The 26,640-nt window shown below is 34.8% G+C and overlaps 1 protein-coding gene across 1 annotated transcript; it reads left to right on the top strand.

Annotated features, from left to right (window-relative positions):
• The first annotated feature begins 1,346 nt into the window (after window positions 1-1,346).
• On the top strand, window positions 1,347-26,640 carry LOC117914370 (UBX domain-containing protein 4). The gene is made up of 12 exons (XM_034829680.1): window positions 1,347-1,598; window positions 2,298-2,448; window positions 8,565-8,660; window positions 15,136-15,212; window positions 18,319-18,398; window positions 19,454-19,514; window positions 22,326-22,393; window positions 22,524-22,605; window positions 24,701-24,784; window positions 24,880-24,957; window positions 25,666-25,785; window positions 26,025-26,640. Exons 1-12 carry the CDS (start codon window positions 1,431-1,433, stop codon window positions 26,199-26,201), a joined length of 1,242 nt encoding a protein of 413 aa, XP_034685571.1. The 5' UTR covers window positions 1,347-1,430; the 3' UTR covers window positions 26,202-26,640.

Genomic DNA, 26,640 nt, shown 5'->3' with positions numbered 1-26,640 from the left:
CCTTTGTTGATTTTGAGAAAAAAATTAATATTTTTGAAAAATACTTTTATTTAATTTAATATTTTTTAAAAATAAATTTATTTAATTTAATATTTAAAAAATTATTTAATTTAATATTTTTTTAAATAGTTTTATTTAATTTAATATTTTTGAAAAAAAATTATTTAACTTAATTTTATAAAATATTTTATATGTGTTCTTAAAAGGTATATTTATCCGTTACTATTTCATATCCTTCAACTCAATTTAAAGAGTTATATGAATCTTTTGTTAATTTGGGGACCCATCTACCCCTAAAACATAATTCTCTCAAAATATTATTGATTATTGATTAAATTAATTTTTTAGTTTTAAATTATTTTTAAAAGTTAATAAATTATATATATTTATTATAGTTTGATTTAGTAATTTATTTATTCAATTAAAAATTTTAAAAAATTTTAAAAACATTTAGAAAATATATGGATAATTAAAAAAAAATTCATATTTGAATATTTCCTGTGTTGGGATTGTGGAGAGAGAAGAGTAATGATATCATGTTGAATTTTATTTACTTTTTATATATATATATATATATATATATATATTTAAATTTCTCTATTCTCTGCTTTTTATTTTTTAAAATATTATCTATTTTACTTTGTTTTAAAAAAATAAAACATAAAGAACTCGATAGAGTGATGGAACAAATTTTTAATAATAGGTTTTTGTTTTTAAATATAAAAAATTATTTTTTAATCATGCAACCAAAGACACTCATTCTAACAATTTGAGTGCATGTTGATGAATAAAAACATGTATAAAAAATTTAAAAATTAGATTGAAAGAAATTAAATAGTTTTAAAAACTAAAAATTCCTCTTTAATTCAAAAAGTTTTAGCCACATCAAATTTGAAACTATGTCTTATAATTAACAATTAGGTATCTTTTACTAAGAATTTAAATGTTGTTGTTGTATAAACAAATAATTAAATATATTTTGTTTATAAATTAAATTAATTAACCAAAAATTAAGTTTTTTAATTAATATTTTTTTTAACCATAAAACATAAATGGTGTAATTTAAAAATCAAAATGTTTTGGAGATTTTAGTTTCTTTTATTATTGCAATTCACATGAAAAATATAAGACTAAAAATAAGAAATAATGAGTTATTAATTATGGATGATAACTTTATATTTATATTTATATGATAGATTATGATAAATTTTCTTATTTTTGAAATAATTTATTTATTATTATTTAAATATTTGGCACAAGGGGGGCTTGGTGTAGAGATGGGAAAGAGCCAAAAAGGAAGGGGAGGAGACTCACAGCGGCCAACACTATATAAACTAAAGCCGCTTCCTTTTCCCCATAACCAAGCAAACCCACCATAACCCAAAATCCAAAATTGAGGGATCTGGGGATTTTAGGATTTTTGATGATCAATGGCAGGCGTATCTCTCAAGTGTGGAGACTGTGGAGCTCTCCTGAAATCCGTGGAGGAAGCCCAGGAACACGCGGAGCTCACCTCCCACTCCAACTTCTCCGAGTCCACCGAAGCCGTCCTCAACCTCATCTGCACCATTTGTTCCAAGCCCTGCAGATCCAAAACTGTATGCTCTCATTCTTTTCAAAATTTCCTTTTTATTTTTTATTTTTTATTTTTATTTTTATTTTTTTAATTAGAGATCTTGGTTTGGTTGCCGATAAAGTGCGAGGGAAAGTAAATTTATAAATTGAGTTATTTTTGTGTGGGGGTTTCTCTTGTGGGATGCTGGCCTTGGATGAGTTGAATTTGGAAGTTTGATTGTTTGTTGTTGTTGGGTTGTGGGGAAACTGTTGGAAAAGCAAGGAAATTGAATTTTTTGATAGGCGGTTTTTGTTGTTTGGAAGAAAGGAATTCTGGGAACTCTGAACATGGGGCTTAAATTTCGTTGTGTCTTGAGGTTGTAATTCCCGGACTTGGATTATTATTATTTTTCTATGATTCGTTTTTTATTTTTTATTTTTTTGGTCTTCTGACCTTCAATTGGTTTCCCGAGAAAATCTTGGGAAAACAAGGAACATAAAGGTATGAGTTGTGAATATGTCAACTTTGGACACATGAAAAATATAAACATCACTCCACCAGACCTAAAGCTTAGTTGACGGCTGTGTTTTCAAGCTTCTTAGACCATAACAATGTAAAGCATAGGACTGATAAGTTTTTCTACTTAACTTTTACTCTGTTTGGTTCACAATCAGTGGGAAATTGAAAATATCATCAATTGTTTGGGTTATTTATTTATTTTGCATTCTGGTTGGTGGTGAAGGAAAGCGATTTGCATACAAAAAGAACTGGGCACACTGAATTTGTAGATAAGACTTCGGAGGCAGCCAAGCCAATATCTTTAGAGGTTCCAAAGGCGACTGATGAATCACAGGAGGTTGTGGATGCAAGTGGTAGCAGCAGCCAGCCCCAAGGTACTGCCTTTTTTTTGGTGCTTAACTTCCCATTTTTTTAATTGTAGAGACTTTCTTGATTTAGTTGTTTGGTTTTCCTCTTTCTAGGAGGCTTTCTGTCCTTATTAATTTGTAATGATAGATTTGATTTCCATATGATTTTGTTTGGTTGCAATTGGATTTTCTTTTTCAGTTATTTCCATGGCTAAAGCAGGAATTGTTTTCAGTGTTTTTTTTTTTTTTTGATATGCAAAGGAGCAATAGATTAAAGAGCCAAAAAAGGCAACACAAAGTACACAGTAGGTATACAAGTGTGCAAACCCCTACACCCCCTTTGATCCATTCTAAAAAGTTACACAAAAAAGAGAACCTTATCTCTTGATTTGGTAATTCAACACTTTTTAAAATTCTTCTATTTCTCTCTTTCCAAATAGTCTAGAACAACAAAGAGGAGTGACATTCCATGCCTTCTTTCGCCTCTTTCCAACAAAACAACCATGCTAGCTTACTCCAAACAAGTAGAAGACCAACTACCATAACAAACTTGCCTTAGAGCAATGAAGAAGGATGTGATCGCAAGATTCCTCCTTGCCGTTGCATAGAAAACATCTATTCACTGACACCCACCCTCTCCTCTTCAAGTTGTCCATAGTTAGAATTCCTCTCCAAGTTGCTTTCCAAACAAAAAAGCTCACTTTTGTTAGAGCCCAAGAATTCCAAATAAGCTTTGTTAATAAAGCTCATGTTTTTAGTGTGTATTAATGATGTATGGACTGTTTGTTTTTTTGCCCAAAGTCTTATTAAATTTTAGATGTTTTTGTACCATATGTTTTTATGTTAAATCTTATTTTTTGATATTTTGTTTAAATACATGAAGTAAAATTTTTTTACTTTTATATGAAATGTAATGATTCTTCTGTATTACTTTCTATTCATATTTTACACAAATTCAGACCTATTCAAACTTAATATAAAAATACAAATGTCACAAAGTGTTGTAGCTTGTGGGAAATAGTCTGTTTTATTTTTTTATTTTTTTTTTACTTCGATGGGAAAAATCATTTTATTTTCCTTCTCTGGAAAACTTGGTTTCTTTCAAAAGTTGCATTTTTCACTTAATGGGCAGTCATAAATAGTTTCTTTAAGGATATTATTATTTAAAATTTCTAAAATAGGTTCTTTTCTAGATGAGGTTGACCATGTGGATAGGAAGGTGTTGAAGTTTGAGAGTAGAGTTGAGTCAAGTGAGAGGAAAGAGGTTATTAAACACTTTTGGCAGAAAATGAAATGATAGGGAAAGTGTGTTCAACAAAGTGGTTGTCCTTCTTTACACCAAAATGTGCCTAACTGAGTCAAGGTCTATCTTGTTTCCACAAGCCTCCAACTCTAATCATGAAGTGAGATTTTTTTTTTTGGAAGACCTCCCACCTGTTTTGTTATTGCCTTCCTCAACCCCACCTAATAACCATCCTACACCCCTTCAAGCACCATCCCCTTTCTTCATTCTCAAACTTTCCTACTATGAAGCACTTACAAAGGGATTCATTTTCAAAAGTGAATCTCTAATCCATTTGCCTGGTAGAGCCTTGTTGAGAGTGGATAAATTTCTAATACCAAGGCCTCCATTCTTTTTTTCCATGTAGGCAATAGACTAATTACCCAATGGGGTTTTCTCTTAAGTGCTCCCTCACCTCAAAGGAATTTTCTTTGGATTTGCTCTAGTTTTAAGCTTACTCTTCTTGGAATGACAAATAGAGACATGGAATAAATTGGTTGCCTAGACAACTTACTTTTGGTCAAAGTACGTCTCACTCCTTTTGAGACACATGACCTCTTCCACACTGGAAGTCTTCTTTGAAATATCTCCTTCACCACATCATATCCTTAATGATTCATGAGAAGCTCCCAACGAAGGCCTAAGTATGGGTAGATTCCCCACCCAACAGCTTAGCATAGAAGTTAGTTTCTCCACATTATCAAGTCCCCCAATTGGGATTATCTTGCCTTTTCTCCAAGTTAATTTTTTAAACTAGATATAGCCTTAAATCACGTGAAGGTTGAGCTTAGAGACATCAATTGCTCTTGACTAGCATCTCAAAGGATAAGGGGATAGTTAGTATACAAGAGATGATACACTTCCATCCCTTCACCACCTATTCCATGCACCTTGAAGTTGGAGATGAAGCCCTCTTGTCTAGCCCTCATTAGAATGCAATTGTGTGCCTCCATTGCCAATATGAGTAAGCAAGGGGATAGGAGATCTCCCTGTCAACTCCTTGGAGCTTTAGAAGAAGCGAATTAGGGTTCCATTAACTAAGACAAAGAATTTAACTGAGGATATGCACCATTTAATCCATCTAACCCACTTTTGACTAAAATCCATTCTTCTCAAGGTTGCAAGCAAGAACTCTTATGAACATGATCGTATGTTTTCTCAATGTTTATCTTAAAAATAACCTCACAATTGACACTCTTTAGCCTTGAATCTATAGCCTCATTTGCGATACGAACTACGTCCAATATTTGTTTGCTTCCTAGAAATATGTGCTAATAAATTGATATTAGGGGCCCATTTGGCAATGTTTTCGAAAAATAATTTTTGAGAATAGTTCTTAATTATTTTGAGAGCAAAGTCTTGTTTAAGAATTGAAAAATGAACAATGGTTTTCTTGGCTCATTTTTCATGAAGGTATTGTACGCTTATGTATTATTCAAAAGTTTTCAAAATATTATTCATATTTTTATGTTTTTTAGAACAAAGAAGGAAAAAAATTGAACATCTTAAATTTGTTTTAAAAAATAATCATTTTCAAAATGAATTCTCATATAATTGTTTTTTGTCAAAAGTTTACCAAACATTTTTATTGAATTAGAAAATTGTTTTCAATATTAGTTTCCAAGCACGCCCTATCTCTCCAATCTCCCACCTTCAAAAGGAGGTTATGAAAGTCCCTTGATATATATATTTGCATCTTGGGACAACCATTCTCCATTTACTCCAACTTCGACTAAGAAGTTTCTTCTTCTATGCGCATTAGTTATTTTATAAAAAAATTGGTATTTTTATTCCCATCTCTTAACCAAAATTCTCTTGATTGCTACTTTCACATTGTTTCTTCCAACAAAGTCCAGTTTCTAAATTTATCCACCACCACCTTTTTGCCCTTAAGTCTCTTCAACAAAGAGGGTTGCTTCTCTCTCCTTGGAATCTCAAAAGCTAATTTGATATAAGGCCTCAATTTTTCTGGTTGTGACATTCTGTATTCTAAATATTTAGATCCTGTTTTAAGGCCTTTAGCTTCTTTGTGAGAATATGGCTATATGAACCCCTAAAGCTATAACCCATCCACTAGTGCCTCACTGGGTCTTTGAAGCCTTCTACTTTTGAATAGAGACTAAAATTTCAAAAGCGAATATAAAAAGCACAATGAAGGAGTGGACAAAGTACATATGAGCCTGACCCCTTTAGGCAAATATTGCTTTTTCCACATTGCAGGTTTTTGCTCAATTTTTCCACCAAGAGTCTGAAATAGCAGCAGCATTGTACAATAGTGCACCTAAATAGGTAGATGGGAGGTGGTATTTGCATAGCAACCAAACCTCATTTTCCATCCCTGCCATCTGAAGGTATCTGTATCTATCATCCAGGTTTTCTCTAAGATGAAAATTGCTTAAAAACACAATATGGCCCATGTGATATGCAACTAGTCTATCCACATTTCAAATCAATTTTTTTAAATGAGAAATTATTAAGAATAAAAAAGAAGGTTCAAATCATGGAGGACATGGTGCCTTTCAAAATATGCCTTAGAACAAAAAGAGAAGAAACTAAGAAAGCAAGCAATAGAACTACTAGAGCAACAAAACCCATCAAGGGAATATGGGAATGTTGTTTGTTTACTTTCATTATATTAACATACTTTATTTCAAGCATTTACGGATCACCCTCTAATGGATGGGATGCCAACACAATAGTAAGATGGTCACATCGTTGTCCTTGGAAGGCTATTACACAAGTCTTTCAGGAGTTTTCCAAGTTTACTCGGTTTGTGGTAGGAAATGGGGATAGAATTCGGTTCTGGGAAGACTTGTGGTAGGGGGATCAATCTTTGAGTTCCCAATATCCTAGACTATTTAGAGTAGTCACGGATAAAAATATTCCCATTTCTTCAATTCTCGGATCTACTCGTCCCTTCTCTTGGAACTTTAACTTTCGCCGCAACCTATTTGATCCTGAGATAGAAGATTTAGAAGGTCTCATGCGATCACTTGAGTGTTTGCAACTAACATTTTCGGTTCCAGATGCGAGATCCTGGTCTTTATCTTCTTCAGGGCTTTTTACAGTCAAGTCTTTCTTTCTTGCCTTATCTCATTGCCCTGACTCTCCTTCATTTTTCCCTACCAAGTTCGTTTGGAATTCTCAAGTCCCTTTCAAGGTTAAGTCCTTTGTTTGGTTGGTGGCACACAAGAAGGTAAATACTAATGACTTGGTACAATTGAGAAGACCTCACAAAGCCCTTAGTCCGGATATTTGTAAGTTGTGCATGAGGCATGGAGAATCAGCAGATCATCTTTTCCTACATTGTTCTTTGACATTGGGGTTATGGCACAGACTATTTCAGTTAGCCAAGATGGATTGGGTTCCCCCGATGAGCATTTCCGACATGCTATCCATCACTTTTAGTGGCTTTGGTTTATCGAGGAGAGGGATAGTTTTATGGCAAGTTGCGTGCATAGCTTTAATTTGGGTTGTGTGGCGGGAGAGAAATGAGAGGATTTTTTAGGATAAAGCAAGGAATCCAGAGAGTCTTTGGGATTCAATTTTTTTCCTTGCTTCTCTTTGGGCTTTTTGTTCCAAGGTTTTTAAGGGAACCCCCCTTATTGTGTTACAACTTGATTGGTTAGCGGCGTGTAGTTCCGATGGGTTGGTTTAGCCTAGAGTAGTTGTTCGTTATTACAGTGTAATTTCTGTTTTTTGGTTTCTTGTAGACTAGTTTTCTTTGGTGGGAGGATTCCTCATCCTTCTCTTGTACTTCTTTTTCTATTAATATATTACTTTGTCATTTCCTATAAAAAAAAAATATTAACATACTTTATGGGTGGATTTAACTTATCTAATAATATTCTTACTTCCTTGTGGGAGGGAGGTGGGCAGGTTAGGAACTTAAGCCCTTAGGTGTTGCTGCAAATCAGTTTTGCTCTATTTGCAGTATTTTTTTTTTTTGTCAGAAACAAAAGATGTATTAATTAATGTTAAGAAAACATGAGAAGGATGAGAAATCCTCCCCATGAAATACAAACTTGATCAAAAGACCCAAGAAAATCTCTGCTTTACAAGGGGATTTGTACAAAAGTAACAAAAAAGACTGTACAAATATTACATCTCCATCTAGGTTCCTCACCATGCAAGCCCAACCTTAAAGTGTACATACCGAGAGCCAACTAAGCTGAATGACACTCAAGGGAAAGGGTTTAAAAACATTAGTACAATATTATGGTTACATAGAAGGAATATGATAATTTTTGATGAACTGGAAACATGGTTGGATGTCATTGAAAATCACCCACTCTCCTTTTAACATGGTGGTCTTTTGGTGCTCATTTTAAATAATTCACACAACCAATTTGAATAGGTGTTCTTACCTCTTTGCCCATAATTTTCCACATTTACTTCAATTTAGTAGTACGATACTATTTACTAGGTACTTATATCCTGCCTCTCTCTCCCTCTTTCTCTAAATTTGTTGATTGTAATTTCTCCCAGAATATTCAATGAAATATATTACTGCTTATAAAGATAATGATGATGATAATAACAATAATAAAGTCATCATAATAACAATAATAATAATTATCATCACCACCACTGTTCTAATTTTTTCTTAAATTTTTGAATACTTTTTTTAGTGAGCCATACTGTCCATGCTACATTTTGTGAAGTCTAGTCCGAACATTAATGATTGTGGATGGAAATTAAAGATGGTTTTAGTCATAACTATGTATTTGGTTGCCTAAAAATAATTTTTTTTACTATTTGTTTGTGGCATGGTGATGTGGCTTTCTGATATCTATTTTATTTTAAATTTCTTTTCCATGGTTGCCTGAGTTTCTACTTTTTTTTTCTCTTGCAAATTTAGAAATGATTGCGCCAGAGGTTGACAAGAAGCTGCTTGAGGAACTTGAAGCAATGGGATTTCCAACGGCACGTGCGACCCGTGCACTTCATTATTCTGGTGAATCCTTTGGAAATTGCTAACATATCATCTCCTTATTAAAACTGATTCTTTGAAATAATTTATCACTAATTGAGGATGACACTGCTATTGCGTGTCTCACTTAATCATACTCATATGTTTGACAGCTATATGATTACAATTATTTAAGGTATTGTCCTATAAATTCAACAATATGAAAACCAAAGAAAATTGTTAAGATTGGAGTATGATCTCTACTAATTGCATGATGAAGTTGAGTACTCAATTTAACATTATGGAAACAGGTATTGTTTGTTACATATTTAGTTCTCATCCGGACTATTTGGCTTCAAATGAATGGTATTTGTTGGTTACAAATGCTAGATTTACTTGGATAAGGGCAAACTTTGATGTTGAGAAATTCAGAAAGACAATTTCAATGGAGTTTATAGATTTTTACCATATTATGAAAGATGATTTTGAACTTTCTACAAGCTCCATCTTAAATTTTATCCATAATATATCAAATGTCCCATGCAACTTTCGCAGCTTGGATCTTGGATTTGGCATCTCTTCCAAACCATCTGATTTAGGTACATTAGTCTCTCTGGCCCCTTTGTAAGGGCAATTTGTGAAGTTTTGGCTTTTGGCTCTTTACTCTCATTTTTTTTTTATAATTCCTGCAAGGCCCATTAGTGTATTGTGGCTCCTTTGAAAGAGTTTAGTCTTATTTACAGATGTGTCTAATCAAAAGCATAGAAGAATCAACTGTAGAGGTAAAGGCATATGGTGCAAATGACGAAGCATATAAACTTCTTTGATTTGGTTCAAGAGCATCAGTGGTGCAACTCCCTCATCATTAATCATTTGCTTGTTTTGCAAGCCCCAACATATGCTCTTTTATTCCCTTTTTCCTTTGTGTTTGTTGAGATTGGTTTTGCCCATTTAGGTATTTCTTTGGTGATTCTTAAATCTAGTGCTACCTTTATACTTGGTGTTTGAAGGTCTGGATGGGAAGAGCAGTATATTCTGGATATTAATCTGGGTGCAACCCATTTAGAAGTAAAGAAACTAAATAATTTCTGATAATCTTTCTTCAAGGAATATTTTCTGCCTATAGCGATCCTTTGTTATCTAACGTACAGTTTTCCCACAGTGGAGTGTTCAAGGATCCCTTTTATTAAGGTCATTCTAATTGGCTAGGACCTGACTTTTTATTTTTTTATTTTATTTTCTTTTTTTTTATAAATTTTCTATTCTCAAGGTCTGTTTAACGCCATCATGTTGTAATGAAGTGTATATTTCAGAGATTTGTGTAAAGAAGAGAAACCTGTTCTTGTAAGCTCTTCTAGAGATGCATTTCATCCCCAACTTTAATGAAAAGAGCTTTAGACATCAAATTGCTTCTATTCCTTTCTTTCTTTCTTTCTTTTTTTGATAGGCAATTAAAATGAGTATATTAAAAAAGCGCTAAAAGGAATCGTGAACCAAAGTGTATGGGTTGTATACAATGGCTGCCATTTGGCACAACTAAAGAAAGAGGGAACATAAAAAACTTCTCCCTCCCTCAAGGAGACCCCAACCGATCAACAAAATCAATCAAAGTTATTAAACCTTCATCTGTGCACAACCTAACTCACAAAGAAGAGTGCTAAGAAAGGTGCTTTTTATGCTTTGGTCAGAATGGTCCTCATTTTCAAATGATCTTTGATTCTTTTTCTTCCATCTTGTCCAAAAAATGCATGAGGGAACCTCTTTCTATGCCTTTTGCCGTTTGTTCCCACAAAGGAGCCATGCCATCCTAAGAGAGCCTTTTTGACCGTAGAAGATATCACCTAAGATACACCAAACAAAGAAAATAATAATTGCCATAAAACCCTTGAATTGTGATGGTGAAGGAGGATGTGATCAAAAGATACTTCCTCAAGTTTACACAAAAAGCATCTATTTGCCAACAATCATCCTCTCCTCTAAAAGTTGTTCTAAAGTTAGTTGTTCCCCAATTAGCCTCCCAAGTAAAGAAGCTCACTTTAGTCGGTACCATGAATTCCAAATTACTCCCCATTGGAAAAGGCATTGATCTCCCTGACTCTAAGACTATTTCCATTCCTCAAATCCATCCAAATCATCTAATCCTCTTTTTTTTTTTTTTTTTTTGATAGGTAAATAGATTTCATTAAGAGCCAAAGGCTAGAGAAAAGGCATACACGGAGTATACCAAAGACAAAGAAGCAAAAAACAAAGGGACAGAACAAGCATGACCCTTACTTGGTGGCTAGCCAGTCTACAAAATCTATCAAAGACAAAGTGTGTTCCTCTATATACACCCTAGCCCAATTCACAAAAGTGTACAAAAAAATGGATTTAGTGTCTTGATCGTTCCTCTCCATATCATCAAATGCCCTCCTGTTTCTTTCTCTCCAAATGGTCCACATCAAGCAGAGGGGGGCAGCTCTCCAAGCTTTCTTCCTTTTCTTGCCCACAAAGGAACCATGCCAACCTAGGAGGTGTTTTTTCACAGAGGAGTGCATCACCCAATGCACCCCAAACAGGGAGAAAATTAGGAGCCATAACATTCTGGCTTTCTCGCAAAACAGTAGAAGGTGATCTGTGGTTTCCTCTTCATATTTACACAAAAAGCATTTGTTGGGGATGCTCCAACCAAATCTCTTAAGGCGGTCCGTGGTGAGCAACCTATTCCAAGCCGCCTCCCAGCCAAAGAAACTAGCTCTAATTGGAACCCAAGGCGTCCAAATAGTTCTAGCCGGGAAGGGGGGTTTGGTATCCCTTGAGAAAGAGCTATAAAAGGACTTGACAGAAAAGGTTCCATTCTTGTTCTCTTTCCACCGGAACGAGTCCTCCACACCTCTTCTAATGGTTAAGGGATGAAGCTTGCTTAATAAGCTTTCGACTTCTCCCACCTCCCAATCATTAAGGTGTCTATTAAAACGAAGCCCCCAGCTACCTCCTCCTTCGTCTTCCTCCCAAGCCTCAGCAACCCATCCTTCTTTATTGACAGAGAGGTTAAACAAGATGGGGAAAGCTTCTTCCAGAGATTGATTTCCACACCACAAATCCTTCCAAAACTTCACTCTGGTGCCGTCCCCAATGATGAAGCGGGCATGAGAACGAAAATTCTCCCAACCTTTTCTGATGGCCTTCCAAACCCCCACCCCATACCGGTTTCTGATGGCCTTCCAAATCATCTAATCCTCTCCTTGATCATTGTCTTCCTTTGCAACCAAAAGAAGAAAAGCTTTATTTTTTTTTATTTTTTTATTTCCCCCTCGATCAGAAACGAAATATATATTGATAGTTATAAAGTTCATGAGAAGGATGAGAGGTCCTTCCCAAAAATACAGAACTTGATTAAAGTAAGACTATACTTATCCCCTATACAATGGTAAATACAAATGAAGACATGTACAAAATATCACAAGAAACCAAAAACAAACTCTCAATTGTCATCCACCCCTTTCGAATTGCAAACCGATGACCAACTTAGTTGAATAACACTAAGTGGGATTTCTCTAAAGGCGACAATACAATAGGCTTAAAAGGAGGAGTAGAAATGAATAAGATCCCACAACATCCCTTTTGTTTTGTACTTATCCTAAAAAACCTAGCGTTTTGCTTTTGCCACACAATCCACAATACAACGAGGCATGCGATATGCTAAACAGTTTTGCCTTTAATTTAGTTCCCCAACCCTCTAAATGAAATAACCGTCATATCTCCAATACTTTGAGGGGGAAGCCAATCCAAATGAGCTATCACAAAGAGCTTAAGCCAAAGCCCCAATGTTATTGGGAAATGTAAGAACAAATGGTCAACTAATTCTCCACTCCTTTTGCAAAGAATGCACCAATGAGGACTTAGAGATTTGTAGGGTCTTCTCACCTGCAGCATGTTAGTGATATTTACCTTTTTGTGCGTCACTAACCAAGCAAAGACCTTGACTTTTGAAGGGGCTTTTGATTTCCAAACAAAATTAACCAGAAGGAATGGGACTAGATTCAAGGACCTGGACAAGACCGTGAAAAAATATCTTATTGAGAATAAACCAGAAGAAGATAAGGACCAATCTCTTGAATCTACCCTAAAAAGAGACAAGTGCACTGAGGTAAGTGTAGACACGAGTCTTTTGAGAAGTACAATTTTTTAGTCAATGAGATTGTGTTAGAAGTTAAAATTACAAGAAACCAGATAGGAATTCCTAAGGATGACTAAGATGGTAAGATTTCTCACTGAGACAACTCTATAAAGATCCAAAAACTGTGTACACAAAGGCTAATCTTCCCAAAAGCGGATTCTCTCCCTATTCCCCACCACAAAGCGAGTATGCATGGAAAAGTCCTAACACACTTGTGTAATAGCCTTCCAAGGACATTTGTGTGACCACTTAATCGAAATGTTGGTGTCTCATCCTTTAGGACGTGTCCTATAAATGCTTGAAATAACCTGATGCCAAATACACTTAGTACTACTGTTTTGAATTATGTGCGTAGATTAAATTGGAGATGGAAATCAAAAAGAGTGATGGATGAGTATTTCTCATCTAGCTAGCTTCTAATCATTTCTTAAGCTCTTGTGCTTCTTCCTTTTTGCTTTGTGCCTTTGCATGTGCTGATATTTGCATCTAGCAACCATATCATTTCCATGTTTACTTTGGAAATTATTTGTTTGCTTCCCTTGGAGGTGTCTCTCTAGTGCCATATAGGGGACTTTATGACATGAATGGAAGTTGAAGTTTGAAATGGCCCAAATAGTTTAAGAGGAGCAAAATGTGGGGTTCTGATAACTATTAAATCCATGGCCAACATCAAAGCCTCCAATTCTCTACCGGGATTTCTCGTCTTTTATGCTACTAGTTTGGATTTTTGGTGGTGTATTCACTCCAAAATTTGGTCAATTGGCCATAGTACTTCTATTGTTATGGATAATTCATTTCAAAAATAGCTGCAACTATTGTTCATGCCAATTTTGATACTAAATTTATCATTTATTGTATAATATGTGAAATTTAGCCTTCTTGCTTGACTACAGTCCTGTTGACTTGTTGCTATTTGGCTGGTTAATGATTGGTTCTTTTCTTCATACTTCATTCCTTGTCATTCGAGAAACTAGGAGAAGTAATCGTCAAATGGTTAATGGTTGGTGCCTTATTTTCTTCAAAGAGTGGTATTTCATTAATCTCGAGATTCTAAGCAAAAAGTAAATTGGACCCACACTACAAGAAAAAAGATAATAGTTCACATATATTACATTAGCGTAAGGCAATAGATGTCAATATTACCTATTCAAAAAGCTTTATGTTGTTTAGTTCCCAATCCTTCAAATGCTTAGAAAAACAAGGACTCAAGTGACTCAATTCACTTGTCTAGACCTATAAATCCCCCACTCACAATTCTTTTGATAATGCTAAAGCATATAAAGAGGGAAAAGATATACGCAAAGGCACATCTCCACACAATTTATCCTTCCAAAACTTCACCTTCTCATTACCCACAAAGAAAAAGACTCTACTATTAAAGAGATCTCAATCCTTCCTAATCGTTTTCCTTAGTCCAATCCTTTACCCACCCAACACCCCCTTCTTTTCCCCCCTATCTTCTCCCTCCTCATTCTTCTCATATATTCCTCCTATGAGCTCCACTTGCAAAGAAGGGCCTTAATAAGCGAAGAGATCTAATACCCTCCTTTTTCCTATGCAAACAATCCACCACTTCACTTAGTGTGGTTATATCTCTAGAGCCCCACCTCACTAGATAAAATCTCTTGAATCTTTTCAATCCTCAGTATAACTTTCCTCGAAATGCTAAACAAGGACATAAAGTAGATGGGCAAATTGGATCTAATTGCTTCTATTTGAAAGTGCTTTGCTTTGGAACTCTTGAACAATCATAAAAGGTTTTAGGCAATGAAAACATGAACTTAGTCTGTGTTCTTCTCTAGCATTTTTCTTAGCTTTGTCTTTTCCCTTCCAAACAAGAAATGATGAGCATTGGAATTACCAAAAAAGGGCTCTAAAAAAAGAGATCTACAAGAGAAGGAAGGAACAAGTACAAGAAGTCCAAAATTGCAGAAGAAAAAGGAGAACAAATCAGAGAGGATGAAAGCATACACCTTACATCTTGCTGAAGCATTTCCCATCTTAATAAAAACTCTTCATCTAATCAATTTTTTATCTTTTATTTTCGTTTCTGTTTTTTTTTTTTTTTGGTTTTGTTTTTGTCTTTGATTAAAAAAAAAAGGGAACAATACCTGCTGCTCATCAAATTGTGATTAGATTTTATGTATGTAATGTGCTTTTTTGTATGCTTTGTAGTGCTTTAGCTCTTTTCCTATAACATCCTTAAGCACTATATAACAGATAACCACTTGGTTGCTTTTCCCTTTTGATATTCTTTTAGCATCATGTGTATCTTCATCTCTATTTATTTATTTAGTATACTTTCATGTTTCCAAATCAAGAGTCTTTGTAATTATCTGAATATTTTTACCTCCGATTCAGGTAACACCAGCCTTGAAGCTGCTGTAAACTGGGTAGTTGAACATGAGAATGATTCAGACATAGATGAGATGCCCTTGGTATGATGGCTTCACTTATCTGCTTTTTAGTAGCTCTGTGTGCAGCTTCCTTTTTTGAGTTTTTTTATATATTGGTCCCCTGTTTTGAATTTTTTTTATCTAATTTTTTTCATAGTTTGAAGCCATAGTATTCAACTAATCATATTCCAGAAGTAGAAATTAGTTTAAGGTGGGTTTCAGGAGCTCCAGAAGACACGAGTGAGCACTTCGATGTAGTAATGACTATAGGCGAAGGCAATATTTATGTTTGCATTTTGCTTGGCTTCGTATATATTTGTTGCTGGAACATGATTCTAGTGTTGTAACACTTTTCAACAATGGCTTTCATGTAATGAAGCTCCTTCATTGTTGCTTTGGTTTCATTCAACAGCCTTTTGGACCTTAACTTCTTGTTAGCAACAGATTCCCTTGTTTGTCTGGGTTCCATTGTTGCAAGATTTTATTTATGGCTTCATTCTGTTCAACATCTTTTGCTTTGTCATACTGTGGGCATGCCACATGAACTGTTATTTGGTTTCACATGGTAGCATCTCACACTATTGTATTTAATATATCTATCATGAAGTAGTATTAAAACGTTGTTGTTCATTCTGGCACCTGAGGTCCTCTTCCTAAAGTTTTATTGCAAGAGATTCAAATATCGTTTGGAAAAGCACATGAAAAATATATATTCAAATAAAAAGGAGCAAGAGACTCAAATATTACTTGACCATAATTTACTTTTCTCTCTGTCTGGCCCAGAAGGAAGACTTCACTTTTGAAGTAGAGGAGCTATGTCAAACAAAGGATACAAAAATCTCAGAGGGAAAGATTCTTAATTTGGCTTTGTTCCTTCCTTTGAAAATTGTAGTTCTTTGTTCTACCCTAGATGAGAGATGCTGGTCTCTTGATGGATTGGGAACTTTTTCAACAACCTTCTTGCTTCATATTCCTTCATCCTTTTTCTTTCCATGAAAGCAATGTTTTAAAAGTTTAAAAGCAGACTTGAGACAAGGCTTAAGCCTTAAGACAGAACAAGGCATTAGCTATTATATATATATATATATATATATATATATATATATATATATAAGAGAAAGAGAAAATCTTAAAAAATTGAAAAAATACTAATAAAATCTCGTTAAAATTAAATAATAAGAAAATCATACAAGTCATGATGATCAAATTAATTGGTTGTCATTATCAATAGTTTCTAAGTTAGTTCCTCTTTCTTTCTTCTAAAATCCAACCTTTTCTTATGGGTTCATTAAATAATTTTCAGCACTACCTATCACTATCACTAATAGGATCCTCAAGGAACCATACTCGTACCCAATTGCTTTATTTATCCTCTCCATTAGTGTTAATGCCCACCCACTTTTCTTCTTCATCCATCAACTATAGTGATTTTTTCCTTTTCTATCAATAGTAAGATAATGATTATTCATGAACTCATTTTAGTGGCCAACGACTCCTTTATTTCTTCTTCTTAATTTTATTTTATTTTGTTTTACCTCTTTAGTTAAATGGTTAATTGGAAACCAAGTTTGTATTATGTAAAAGATTTAACCTTAGTCTTAGACCCAAGACATAACTTATAAAACTATACTAAAACCCTATAAAAGCATAACTCCTTAAAACCATTGAATATTGAGGCTTAAACTGCTTATAAAATATATACAAAAAACTTATAAAGGCCCTAGACAAAGTAAAACCCTTTGAATATTTGAGGCTTAAGCCTCAATAGCCTTGAGGCTTAAGCTCAAGGCTATAAGCCTAAGCAGAATGAGGCATAATGTCACGGACTTAGTCATTCACTAAGCTCGTGCGGCACTTAGGCAAGTCAAGACGCTTGATCTTGCTAAGTCAGCCTTGCTCCCCCAATGCTTAGCTTGCTCGGCTAAGACACTCGCGACTCAAAAGCTTAAGAAGCTTAGTAGGCAACTCTTTAAAGAATGGAAGCTTTCACTAACTCAAGGAAACCTTTACAAGTGCTTGGATGCTCACTTGCTTGGTTAAAAAGTGATTTTGGGTGGTGTCTTGGCCAAATGAGGGCCTCACCTATTTATAGGCACCAATGTAACTATCTGGAACCTTGAAGGGTTCCTTACAAATCAAGAATATTCTAGAACTCCCTACACTAATCTATGTACAACCTTATGTACAAGAATATGCAAGAGATTTTGAGAATCTTCTAGAAAGCCTTGGACTCCTCTCATGCCTTCCACCATAGTGTAGAGATGTCCACACATCTCTAGGCATTTCTAGAACCTTTCACACTCTTCCCACCAATGGCTTAGTGTAGATGGCTCCAGGAGTCTCCAGAAGTTTCCCTCCTCCTATATAAGCCCATGGGGAGGGTCATTTGAAGCATCCTGTGACAATAAGCTTTAATTACTTAATATTGAGGCTATAGAAGGCATAAGCCTCGATAACCTTTTCAATCACTACATGAAAGATAACCAACCTATTTTTTTCGGCCAAGCTGATATGGTATCCTAAGCCCTCCTTAAAGGAAAACGTTTTGCATGGGTAGTGTCTCACATGAAGTGAATATCAATGACATGTGTAAGATTTGGGACCTTTCCAAGCCATCAGCACTGAACTATACAGGAAAAATGAAGAGGCTATTGATCATTTGTTTCTTCATGGTCTGCTCACTTGTGATCTTTGGCAGTTCCTCTTTGCTATTGTAGCAATCGCAGGGTGGCTTTGAGAGGGATCACAAATATGCTGGTCAGAGCTTTTCAGGGTTTTGGCAGGGTAATAAGTGTGTCCATGGAGATATGCTTTGTTAGCCATTCTTTGGGTGATATGAACTGAGAGTAACACTAGGATCTTCGAGGAGACAAAGCTCCTCAATAGAGCTGAGAGATTGTATTTACTTCTTGATCTCTTTATGGTCTTCTTGACCAGGAGTTCCCTAGCACTTCTATTGGTTTGCTTGGCTCCTCCTTGGGTGGCTCAATTTGGCATGGGCCTTTTTGCCTTTATTTAGGTGTATTAGGATTTCGGATGTCTGCTATTCTTGTGCAAGGGATATCTCTTTTTATTTATTTATCCTTAGTTATTTTAATAAACTCTGTTTCTTATTCATTTTTCTTTTCTGTCACATAACATTGTGCAGGTACCTGTCAACACCAAAGTTGAGGCTCCTAAACCATCTCTTACACCAGAAGAAATGAAGATCAAAGCTCAAGAACTAAGGTGAAGTGTGTTGTCCTCTTTCTTGATATCACTCATCAGACCATGTTCTAATAGATCACTTAGCTTTTGCAGATACTGGCTTGCTTTCTTTCATTTTCCACCCATGGATTTAATAATGCTGAGAAATGGCATTCAAGTACCAAAAACTGCTGAATGGCTGTATGGTGGAGTTTGTGCAGTAGTATTATAGTTCTGTCTAGCAATTTATATTCTTAATCAAGCTTGAAATAATGGAAAAGAAGAGGAAAATGAGAGATTTCTTAGAGGGTGTTCTTTCTAGATTAAGAAAACTGTGAATTGTCTTTCTTAGAAAAAGTGCATACAGCTGCAATCCCTGTTATGCCAAACAACTCCAACAGCCACAAACCTCATCAGCGAGTAACATATACTAACTTTACAGATTCTGGCAACATAATGTGACATCAACAACCAAGTAACAAAACACGGAACAGATGACACAGATTAGTCTCTATTTTCGCTTCTTCTCTTCTTACCTTGCTCTAGTTTCTGCAAATAGTCTAAATTCAATTCAATTTGATAGCAAACTTTTTTTTCTAATTTTTTTAATTTAATTATTGTTCATTTATGAAATTATTTTTGGTGTAATTTATTTCTGGCATTTCTTTCAATCACATTAATTTGTTGTTTTCTCATAAAAGTATACGCAGTGATAATAGTAGAATAAGCATAAAATGTTTGGTTCTAGTGTTGATATTTTCAAATATATGCCTCCTCTAACTTGTAAGTTTAATTATATTTTGGAAATTTAACTAGACCTTTTCTTTAATTAACAAAATAACAGTTGTCTTAATGCATCATACATGGCTTTGTTATAGTAAACAATTAATTTAGAATGTTGGCTATGTGATAAAACTCGTACCTCCTTTATGCTGTACAAATGCATGCAATGTTTATTGCCCTGTAACTATCTCCTAAAATGGTGATTTGAGCATATTTAATGCCGTTTAATAATCTTGATATAATATTGTGACTTTTCTAGTTCCCTTCTTATTATGTTGTATCTCATGTTTTTTGATCTTCTACTTACTTTTAAGGGAGCGAGCTCGCAAGAAAAAAGAAGAGGAAGAGAAAAGAATGGAAAGAGAGAAAGAAAAGGTAACTCTATACTCTCTCAAAGATTTCTCTTTTCTATGATATGAACTATATATATATAGAGTAATTTTTTCCTGCTATGAACAAATTGTGTCGTATTTGGGGTAGGGAGCCAATCCTGATCTTGGGGTTGAGATATATTTGTAAGGAATTATATATGCGGTGGGTGTACATTTTATAAAAAAAGGGAAAAAAATTCCACACTAGTGCTTAATTGAGTTTGACTATATAGTGACTCACTTTACATGTCTAATATTGTTTATTTTGAAGAATGCCTCATCCTTCCTATAGTCTTTTATCTTCTTTATAATTCAATAAAACTGTTGTTTCTTATTTAATAGAAAAACGGAATGTAAATACAGTTGCAATATACATAGGAAGCACGCATATACATTTACTACCATTTTGATTATGCAAGTAAAAGAATTATTTTTATAATAATGTTTATGCAGTGATGATGCACCATAAAATACAAAGTAGATGGGGAGTAAATTGGAAATTGATAAATGCATAACAAGCTGAACTGAGTAAAAGAAGGGTCTTTTTCCCCTTGGAAGACTATTGCTCAAGTTTTCCAAGTTTTTTCCCCTATTGTCCGCCTAGTGGTGGGCAATGAGGAGAGAATTCGTTTTTGGGAAGACCTTTGGTGGGGTAACCAAACTTTGTGCTCTCAATTTGTTGATCTTTATAGAGTTATTTCTGTGAAAAACCTCACTTTTTCAAATGTCCTTGGCAATTCCTTTCCACTGTCTTGGAATTTTAATTTTCGCCGCAATCTTACTGATTCAGAAATTGATCTCCTTCAGAGATTAATGTCCTCCCTTAGTTCAGTGCTTTTCTCTCCTTCTTTGGCAGATTCAAGAGCGTGGTCTTTATCATCGTCAAGCTTGTTTTAAGTGAAATCTTTTTTCTTGGCCTTGTCAAAAGTCTCAAATCCTATCTTGTTCCTTCCGGCCAAGTTTTTGTGGAGTTCAAAAGCCCCTTCAAAGGTCAAGGCCCTTGCTTGGTTAGTAGCACATGGGAAGGTAAACACCAAGGATAAGTTGCAATTGAGAAGACCCTACAAATCCCTCTGTCCTCAATGGTGCATTCTTTGCAAAGGAAATGGAGAGTCGATCGACCACCTTTTTCTTCATTGTTCTGTTACCATTGGACTCTGGCACAAGTTGTTCAATCTAGTAGGGTTGGTTTGGGTCCCTCCAAGGAGTTTTGAGGACATGTTGGTTATTACTTTTAAAGGCTTGGGGAACTCATTAAGAGGCAAGACACTTTGGCAAATTACTTGCCTTACTTTGGTATGGATGGTGTGGCAAGAGAGAAACAATAGGATCTTTGAGGATAAGGGGAGAACGGAAGAGATGTTATGGGATTTGATTCTGTTTTATTCCTCTCTATGGGCTTCTTGTACTGTAGCTTTTAGAGGAGTTCCTCTAAGTGTTTTACAACTCAACTAGATTGCGGTTTGCGCTTCAAAAGTTTGAGAATGTTGGGGTTTCTCTTTGTTTTTAGATTTCTATTGTTGGAAGTTTTCTCTTTTGTTCAGTTTGTGTAGGAAGGACCTCTCATCCTTCCCTTGGTTTCTTCTCTTTCTTTTGTATCTTTTCTTTCTCCTGTATCTTTTCTTCTATTAATATATTTTTCTTCATTTCTGAAAAAAAAAAAAAGTAAAAAAAGGGTCAATGTGGAACCCTTGGATTCTTTTGAAATCCAGTTTCTTTGTTTGGGAAGCTGTATGTGGGAAGGATTTTAATGCTTGATCAACTCCAAAGAAGGGGATGGACTCTACCAAACAGATGTTACATGTGTATAAGGGAAGCTGAGTAAGCTGATCATATTCTTCTTGAGTGTCCCAAAGCAAGAATTCTGCGGCAGCTGTTTTTTTCTCTTTTGAAAGTGGCTTGGGATATGCATTCTTTAGTAAGAGGAAACCTTTTGAATTGGTGTGACTCTTTTGTGGGGATGAAGCAGAAGAAAGCTTGGAGGGCTGTTCCTTTTTATCTTTTTTAAATTTTATGAAGGGAAAGAAATAGAAGGTTATTTGAAGTTACAGAACAATTGAATCAATCAATCAAATCTTTTTTAGATGTCAATTCCTTGAATACGATAGGCTTTGTAGATTGGTTAAGCTCAAAGTAGGTAGACGGAAATTGTTTTTTGTTTTCTCTTTTCCTTTCTACTTGTCTGATGGTGCTTTTTTTCTTAAAGCGCTTTTAACACAGATTATTCTTTTGCCTATCAAAAAGCGAACAGAACTCTTAGTGGATCTAGCAAGTTAGTTAGTGTATTTGGATGCAAGTGCCCTCCTCCAACACAGTGATTGAAGGGAACAATGAATTAACGTTCTTACTAGCTTTTTCTTGAGAATCAAGGGCAACCTTATTAGCTGATAGAGTTTGGCAACGTTAAGGTTATCATTAACGTGCCAGATGATTCTAAATGCTATCTGCTTTGCTTGATTACAACATGCTGCCAGTTGCATAAGCATAATAGCAACCTGGCATATCATGATGGTGAGAACTAATGTTTTGTTTGATTTGGTCTAAATTTACGGCTTGTATGCTCAGATCCTTGTTTATCAGCAAGTGCACTTCCTGAAATTGTAAGAGAAAGTTTCACTAGTTCTCCAGGATGGTGGCTTGGTATAAATTAAACTTTTCTTGGTTAGTTTTCATGCACAGATTTTCTCTAATTAAAAAAATATGCAGATTTCTACCTTCTTTTGATCATGTGTTGTGCTGTATCAGAATATTCAATTGTAACCTATGCAAATCCTTTTCCTATATTTGGTTAACTTGGTTTTATGAATTTTTGTAGGAGAGAATTCGAGTGGGCAAAGAACTACTTGAAGCAAAGCGAATTGAGGAAGAAAATGAAAGAAAACGGTTTGTTTTTCATCTAGTTTTTTGAAATATATCTAGTTGTATTACCTTTCAACCTAGCATCATATTATATCTAGTGTCCCTTCTCTCAATTCTTGGATTTCTAGATGAAAGATGTGTTGTGCTTTCACAGTATATTGGCCTTGCGAAGAGCAGAGAAAGAGGAAGAGCAAAGAGCTAGGGAAAAAATTCGTCAGAAATTGGAGGAAGACAAGGTCTTAATTGCTTATTAATTAATTACAATTGTTTATTCAATTCAAAAGTTAATAATAATCAATTACGAAGCAGCATTTTGAAATTGATGTTTATGATCAATTAGTAACCATATTTGTCTTGATGTTTATTTTTTAATCTAAGGTAATTTCCTTTTATGAACCTAATTTTCTGTCTCTTTTTGTGAGTTTGGTATTTTAATTATGTATTATTCGCATCATTAAACTTAAGCATTCATGTAGGAAAATGAGAGCTCACCCACGGTACCTTATTTTTTATTTTCTATTTTTTGCTTGTGTGGTTTTTTTTTTTATCTTGTGTTTGGATGGCTGTGCTAGTTGTGAATGCTGCCTGGTCTTATCCATTGGATGAGTACAGGATATAAAATGTTTATTTGGTAGACTATTTTTTTTTTTTTTTAAAGTTATTATTATTATTATTATTATTATTACTATTATTAATTAGTGTGAATTAGGTTTCTCATGTTACCTATTAGTATTACTATCTCGGTTTATATTACTATGTTAAACAGATGCTCCCAATCTGGAAGGTTGGATGTATGCATTGGGTGGATAATTAACAAGCAACTTACACTTATTATTATTATTATTATTATTATTTTTTGTTAGTGTGAATTGGGTTTTTAATATTATTTATTAGTATTATTGTCTTGGTTTAGATTACCATGTTAAACAGATGCTTCCAATCTGGAAGGTTGGATGTTTGCATTGGGTGGATGATTAACAAGCAACTTATGCTTGAGATGAGCATAAATCTTGAGAATTTCTTCTCAAGTGAAACCTACAGCAAATATGAGAGTGAATCCTGAGAATCTGTTATCAGGTGCTAGAAAATTCATTAAAAATGATACTGTATCAGAATAAAAAACAAAGAACGAAAAGAATCAAAAAGAAAAGGGAAAAAAAATAAGAAAAAAGATAACACAACTATCCAATCTCAAAAGGGTAGATGTGTCTCACTCCTCTCCAAACATCTCTCTTTGGCTCTTGGCCAACTAGAAGCCAGCTGAAAAACATACTTTGGCATCACTTGATGAACCCAAACTAAGAGAATGCACTTGCCCACAAGATTGAAGCTACCGTGCAATGATGGAAAAAACTCATCCATTGTCTCTGCCATTTCCATAACATGATACATCTACTTGCAAAAGGTTATTTTCTAGCAATCAAATGATCCAGTTTGACATTGTCTCTTGCCACCAAGCAAAGAAAGCCATCTTAGTAGACCTGAAAACTCTGGACCCTACTGGCTGGAATTCAACATTTCCACAATTGGCTAAAGCATCATAAAAGGATTTGATAGAGAAGTTTCCATTTGATATCTATGCCATACAAGCATATTATCTGGTTCTCTTGCAGTCCTCATCGGGTAAAACTTTTGAAAGAAGGTCACCATGAGCTTCCAACTTCCAATCATGAAAATTCCTGGTGAACATAACATTCCAATTATTGGAATTAGTCTCAGTTGGATCAGTTTTTATTTTATTATAATTTCTTTTGTATAAGATTCTTGAAGGAAGGACCTTTTGGAAGTTTTCTTGCAGGAACAGAATTCATTGTTCAATGAAAAAATAAGTTGATAATCTCTTAATATGATAGAAATGAGCTTGTAAGGATTTCAAAAGACATGTAGAGATTTAGAGGGTAAGGAAACGCTCATTGGCTCGTATAAGGTGCTTCATCTATTCGATCCCTTGGACTACCAAACATACTGAAGATAAATTAGCTAAACATAGGGCCTCTCACTTGTCCAACCTGGGGATTTTTTTTCCACCTTGAGTTGTACCCTTCAGTTCTAATCCAGTTTTCTTTCTTTAACTTTTCCTTTTGGAATGTTGTATCCCCAGTGAGGGGTAGTTGCTTCCTTTTGTACTGTTTAGTTCATGCTCAATGAAATTAAATGTTAGTTTCTGATCAAATAAATAAATAAATAAATAAAAACATTCTATATGTCTGTTTCACATTGACCCAATTCGGCAACTAAGCCCAAGATTCTCTCCCGATCGCCTATTCTGTTTTCCATCACCTTTTAGACTACTACCATACTTGGGTAAACAGTTGATTTATGTTTCCACAGGCAGAAAGAAGGCGGAAGCTTGGATTGCCACCAGAAGATCCTGCTGCTGTAAAACCTTCTGCTTCTGTTGTGCAGGAGAAAAAGGTGACTGAGTAGTTTGAACAAGTTTTGGGCTGTTGTATGACTTACAAATCTGGTTGAAGTTTGTATTAAAAGCTTCCCTAATGTCTAAATTGCAGACCTTTTTGCCTGTTAAGCCTGTTACAAAGGTAGAGCAAATGAGAGAGTGCCTGCGATCGCTCAAGCAAAATCACAAGGTAAATTCAATTGTTACCGTATATCTAATGAAAATTGATTCAGATGGTTTCAGTGAAAAGAATTATCCTTTGGAAATTCTAACTGTAATGCTCTATAGGGAAACCATTGGTTAAACAAACCAAATCTTCAGCTATTCTGACCTGTCTGGCTGGTCTGAATCTGAAAAAAATGGACAATATGTTTAAATGATATCATGCCATCAATCTTATCTTCTAATTTAGATTAAACATTATATTTATGAAAAAAAAAACTTTATGAGATTTAGTGTTATGTTTTAAATATAGATTGTATTCTACAGTAGATTTGATATCATGATTTGCAAAAGAGTCATGTCATTGAATTCCCTGGGATTTTATATTTGATGCTCAATGAATGGGCACCTGTTTTCACAATACACCTAACGAAAGAATTGTACTGAGTATTTTAATGTGAAATCTGTAAAGGTGTTGTTATGCTTGTCTTTTCTATATATCCTGGAATTAAATTTTCCAATCTAAAAATTAAAAAGCAATGGTTAGAAAGTCATTATATGAAAATCTAAATTCATCTGTTTGCCTCATTTAACATTACCAGAAATAAACCATTTGTTTTCTTACTTCTTGCTAACTGGTAGTGTTCAGTATGATCTCTTAAACTTTCTACTGTTTCATTGAGTTGACTACCCTATATACCATAGCCTCATTTTTGTTTTCTTTCTGCATGACCAGGATGAGGATGCCAAAGTGAAAAGAGCATTCCACACTCTTTTAACTTATATAGGGAATGTTGCCAAGAATCCCGATGAAGAGAAATTCAGAAAAATTAGACTCACTAACCCGTCTTTTCAGGTAAGGGTCTTCTAAGATGAATATTATCATCACCATTTACAACACAACACTTTTGGCATCTTAGCCACTTTGGCAGTGTTCTTCTTTATTGTCAATCAGCATGATGGGCATTTGTATTTTATTTCAGCACTGGACTGTCCTGGGCAGTATGATGTGTTCATGAAACTACTGTTAGTCTTTTTGCTTGATTTTCTTTTGAATTTTTTGATTTGCTGAGTTGTGGTTATTGTGGTTAACAGGAGAGAGTAGGTGGACTTAAAGGAGGCATTGAGTTTCTGGAGCTGTGTGGGTTTGAGAAGATAGAAGGTGGAGAGTTCTTGTTTCTCCCAAGGGACAAGGTTGAGATGGCAGTGCTGAATTCAGCTGGCTCTGAGCTCAACTCTGCAATAGTGAACCCTTTCTTTGGAGTTCTCTAGTTCAAGTATACTGCTGGAAGTGATGGTGTATCCCCTGATAATTATTGATCTGGATATTTGTTTTCCCCCACCATTTTAACTCACAATAGTGTACCTCAGAAACTGAAAGAAAAAGGAACAAAAGAAAAGACAGGAAAAGAGAGGTAGAGGTAGGGGTAGGGGTAGGGGCCTGCCTTTGAACTTAATGCTTAGTGACCTTGTCACTGGTGGCTGTGGACCTAAATGCTTTGTGAATTTTCTTGGGGACTTTGAAAATCTTTGCATCATTTTGTGAATTCTGGGGATTTCAATTCAAGGTTTTATCTGCACAGATCTAGTGGAGAAAAGTTATTGAGAAGACTTTTGTAACTATTTATTATAGGAGCATCCATGCATTCCCTTGATACAAGTTTATATGTTTATATGGAAAATGCTAAGGTATCGAAGTGGTGCTTACCAA

This window comes from Vitis riparia, chromosome 5 (assembly GCF_004353265.1).
Source record: "Vitis riparia cultivar Riparia Gloire de Montpellier isolate 1030 chromosome 5, EGFV_Vit.rip_1.0, whole genome shotgun sequence".
In the NCBI taxonomy this organism is placed as follows: domain Eukaryota; kingdom Viridiplantae; phylum Streptophyta; class Magnoliopsida; order Vitales; family Vitaceae; genus Vitis; species Vitis riparia.
Note: the sequence above shows the minus strand (reverse complement) of the source record. Positions and strands in the feature narration are given on the sequence as shown.

Coding starts and splice junctions, on each gene's coding strand:
- LOC117914370 (XM_034829680.1), top strand. CDS start 1,431: ATGGCAGGCGTATCTCTCAAGTGTGGAGACTGTGGAGCTCTCCTGAAA. Junction 1,599..2,297: donor AGCCCTGCAGATCCAAAACT/GTATGCTCTCAT, acceptor TTGGTGGTGAAG/GAAAGCGATTTGCATACAAA. Junction 22,394..22,523: donor GAAGAAAATGAAAGAAAACG/GTTTGTTTTTCA, acceptor GTGCTTTCACAG/TATATTGGCCTTGCGAAGAG.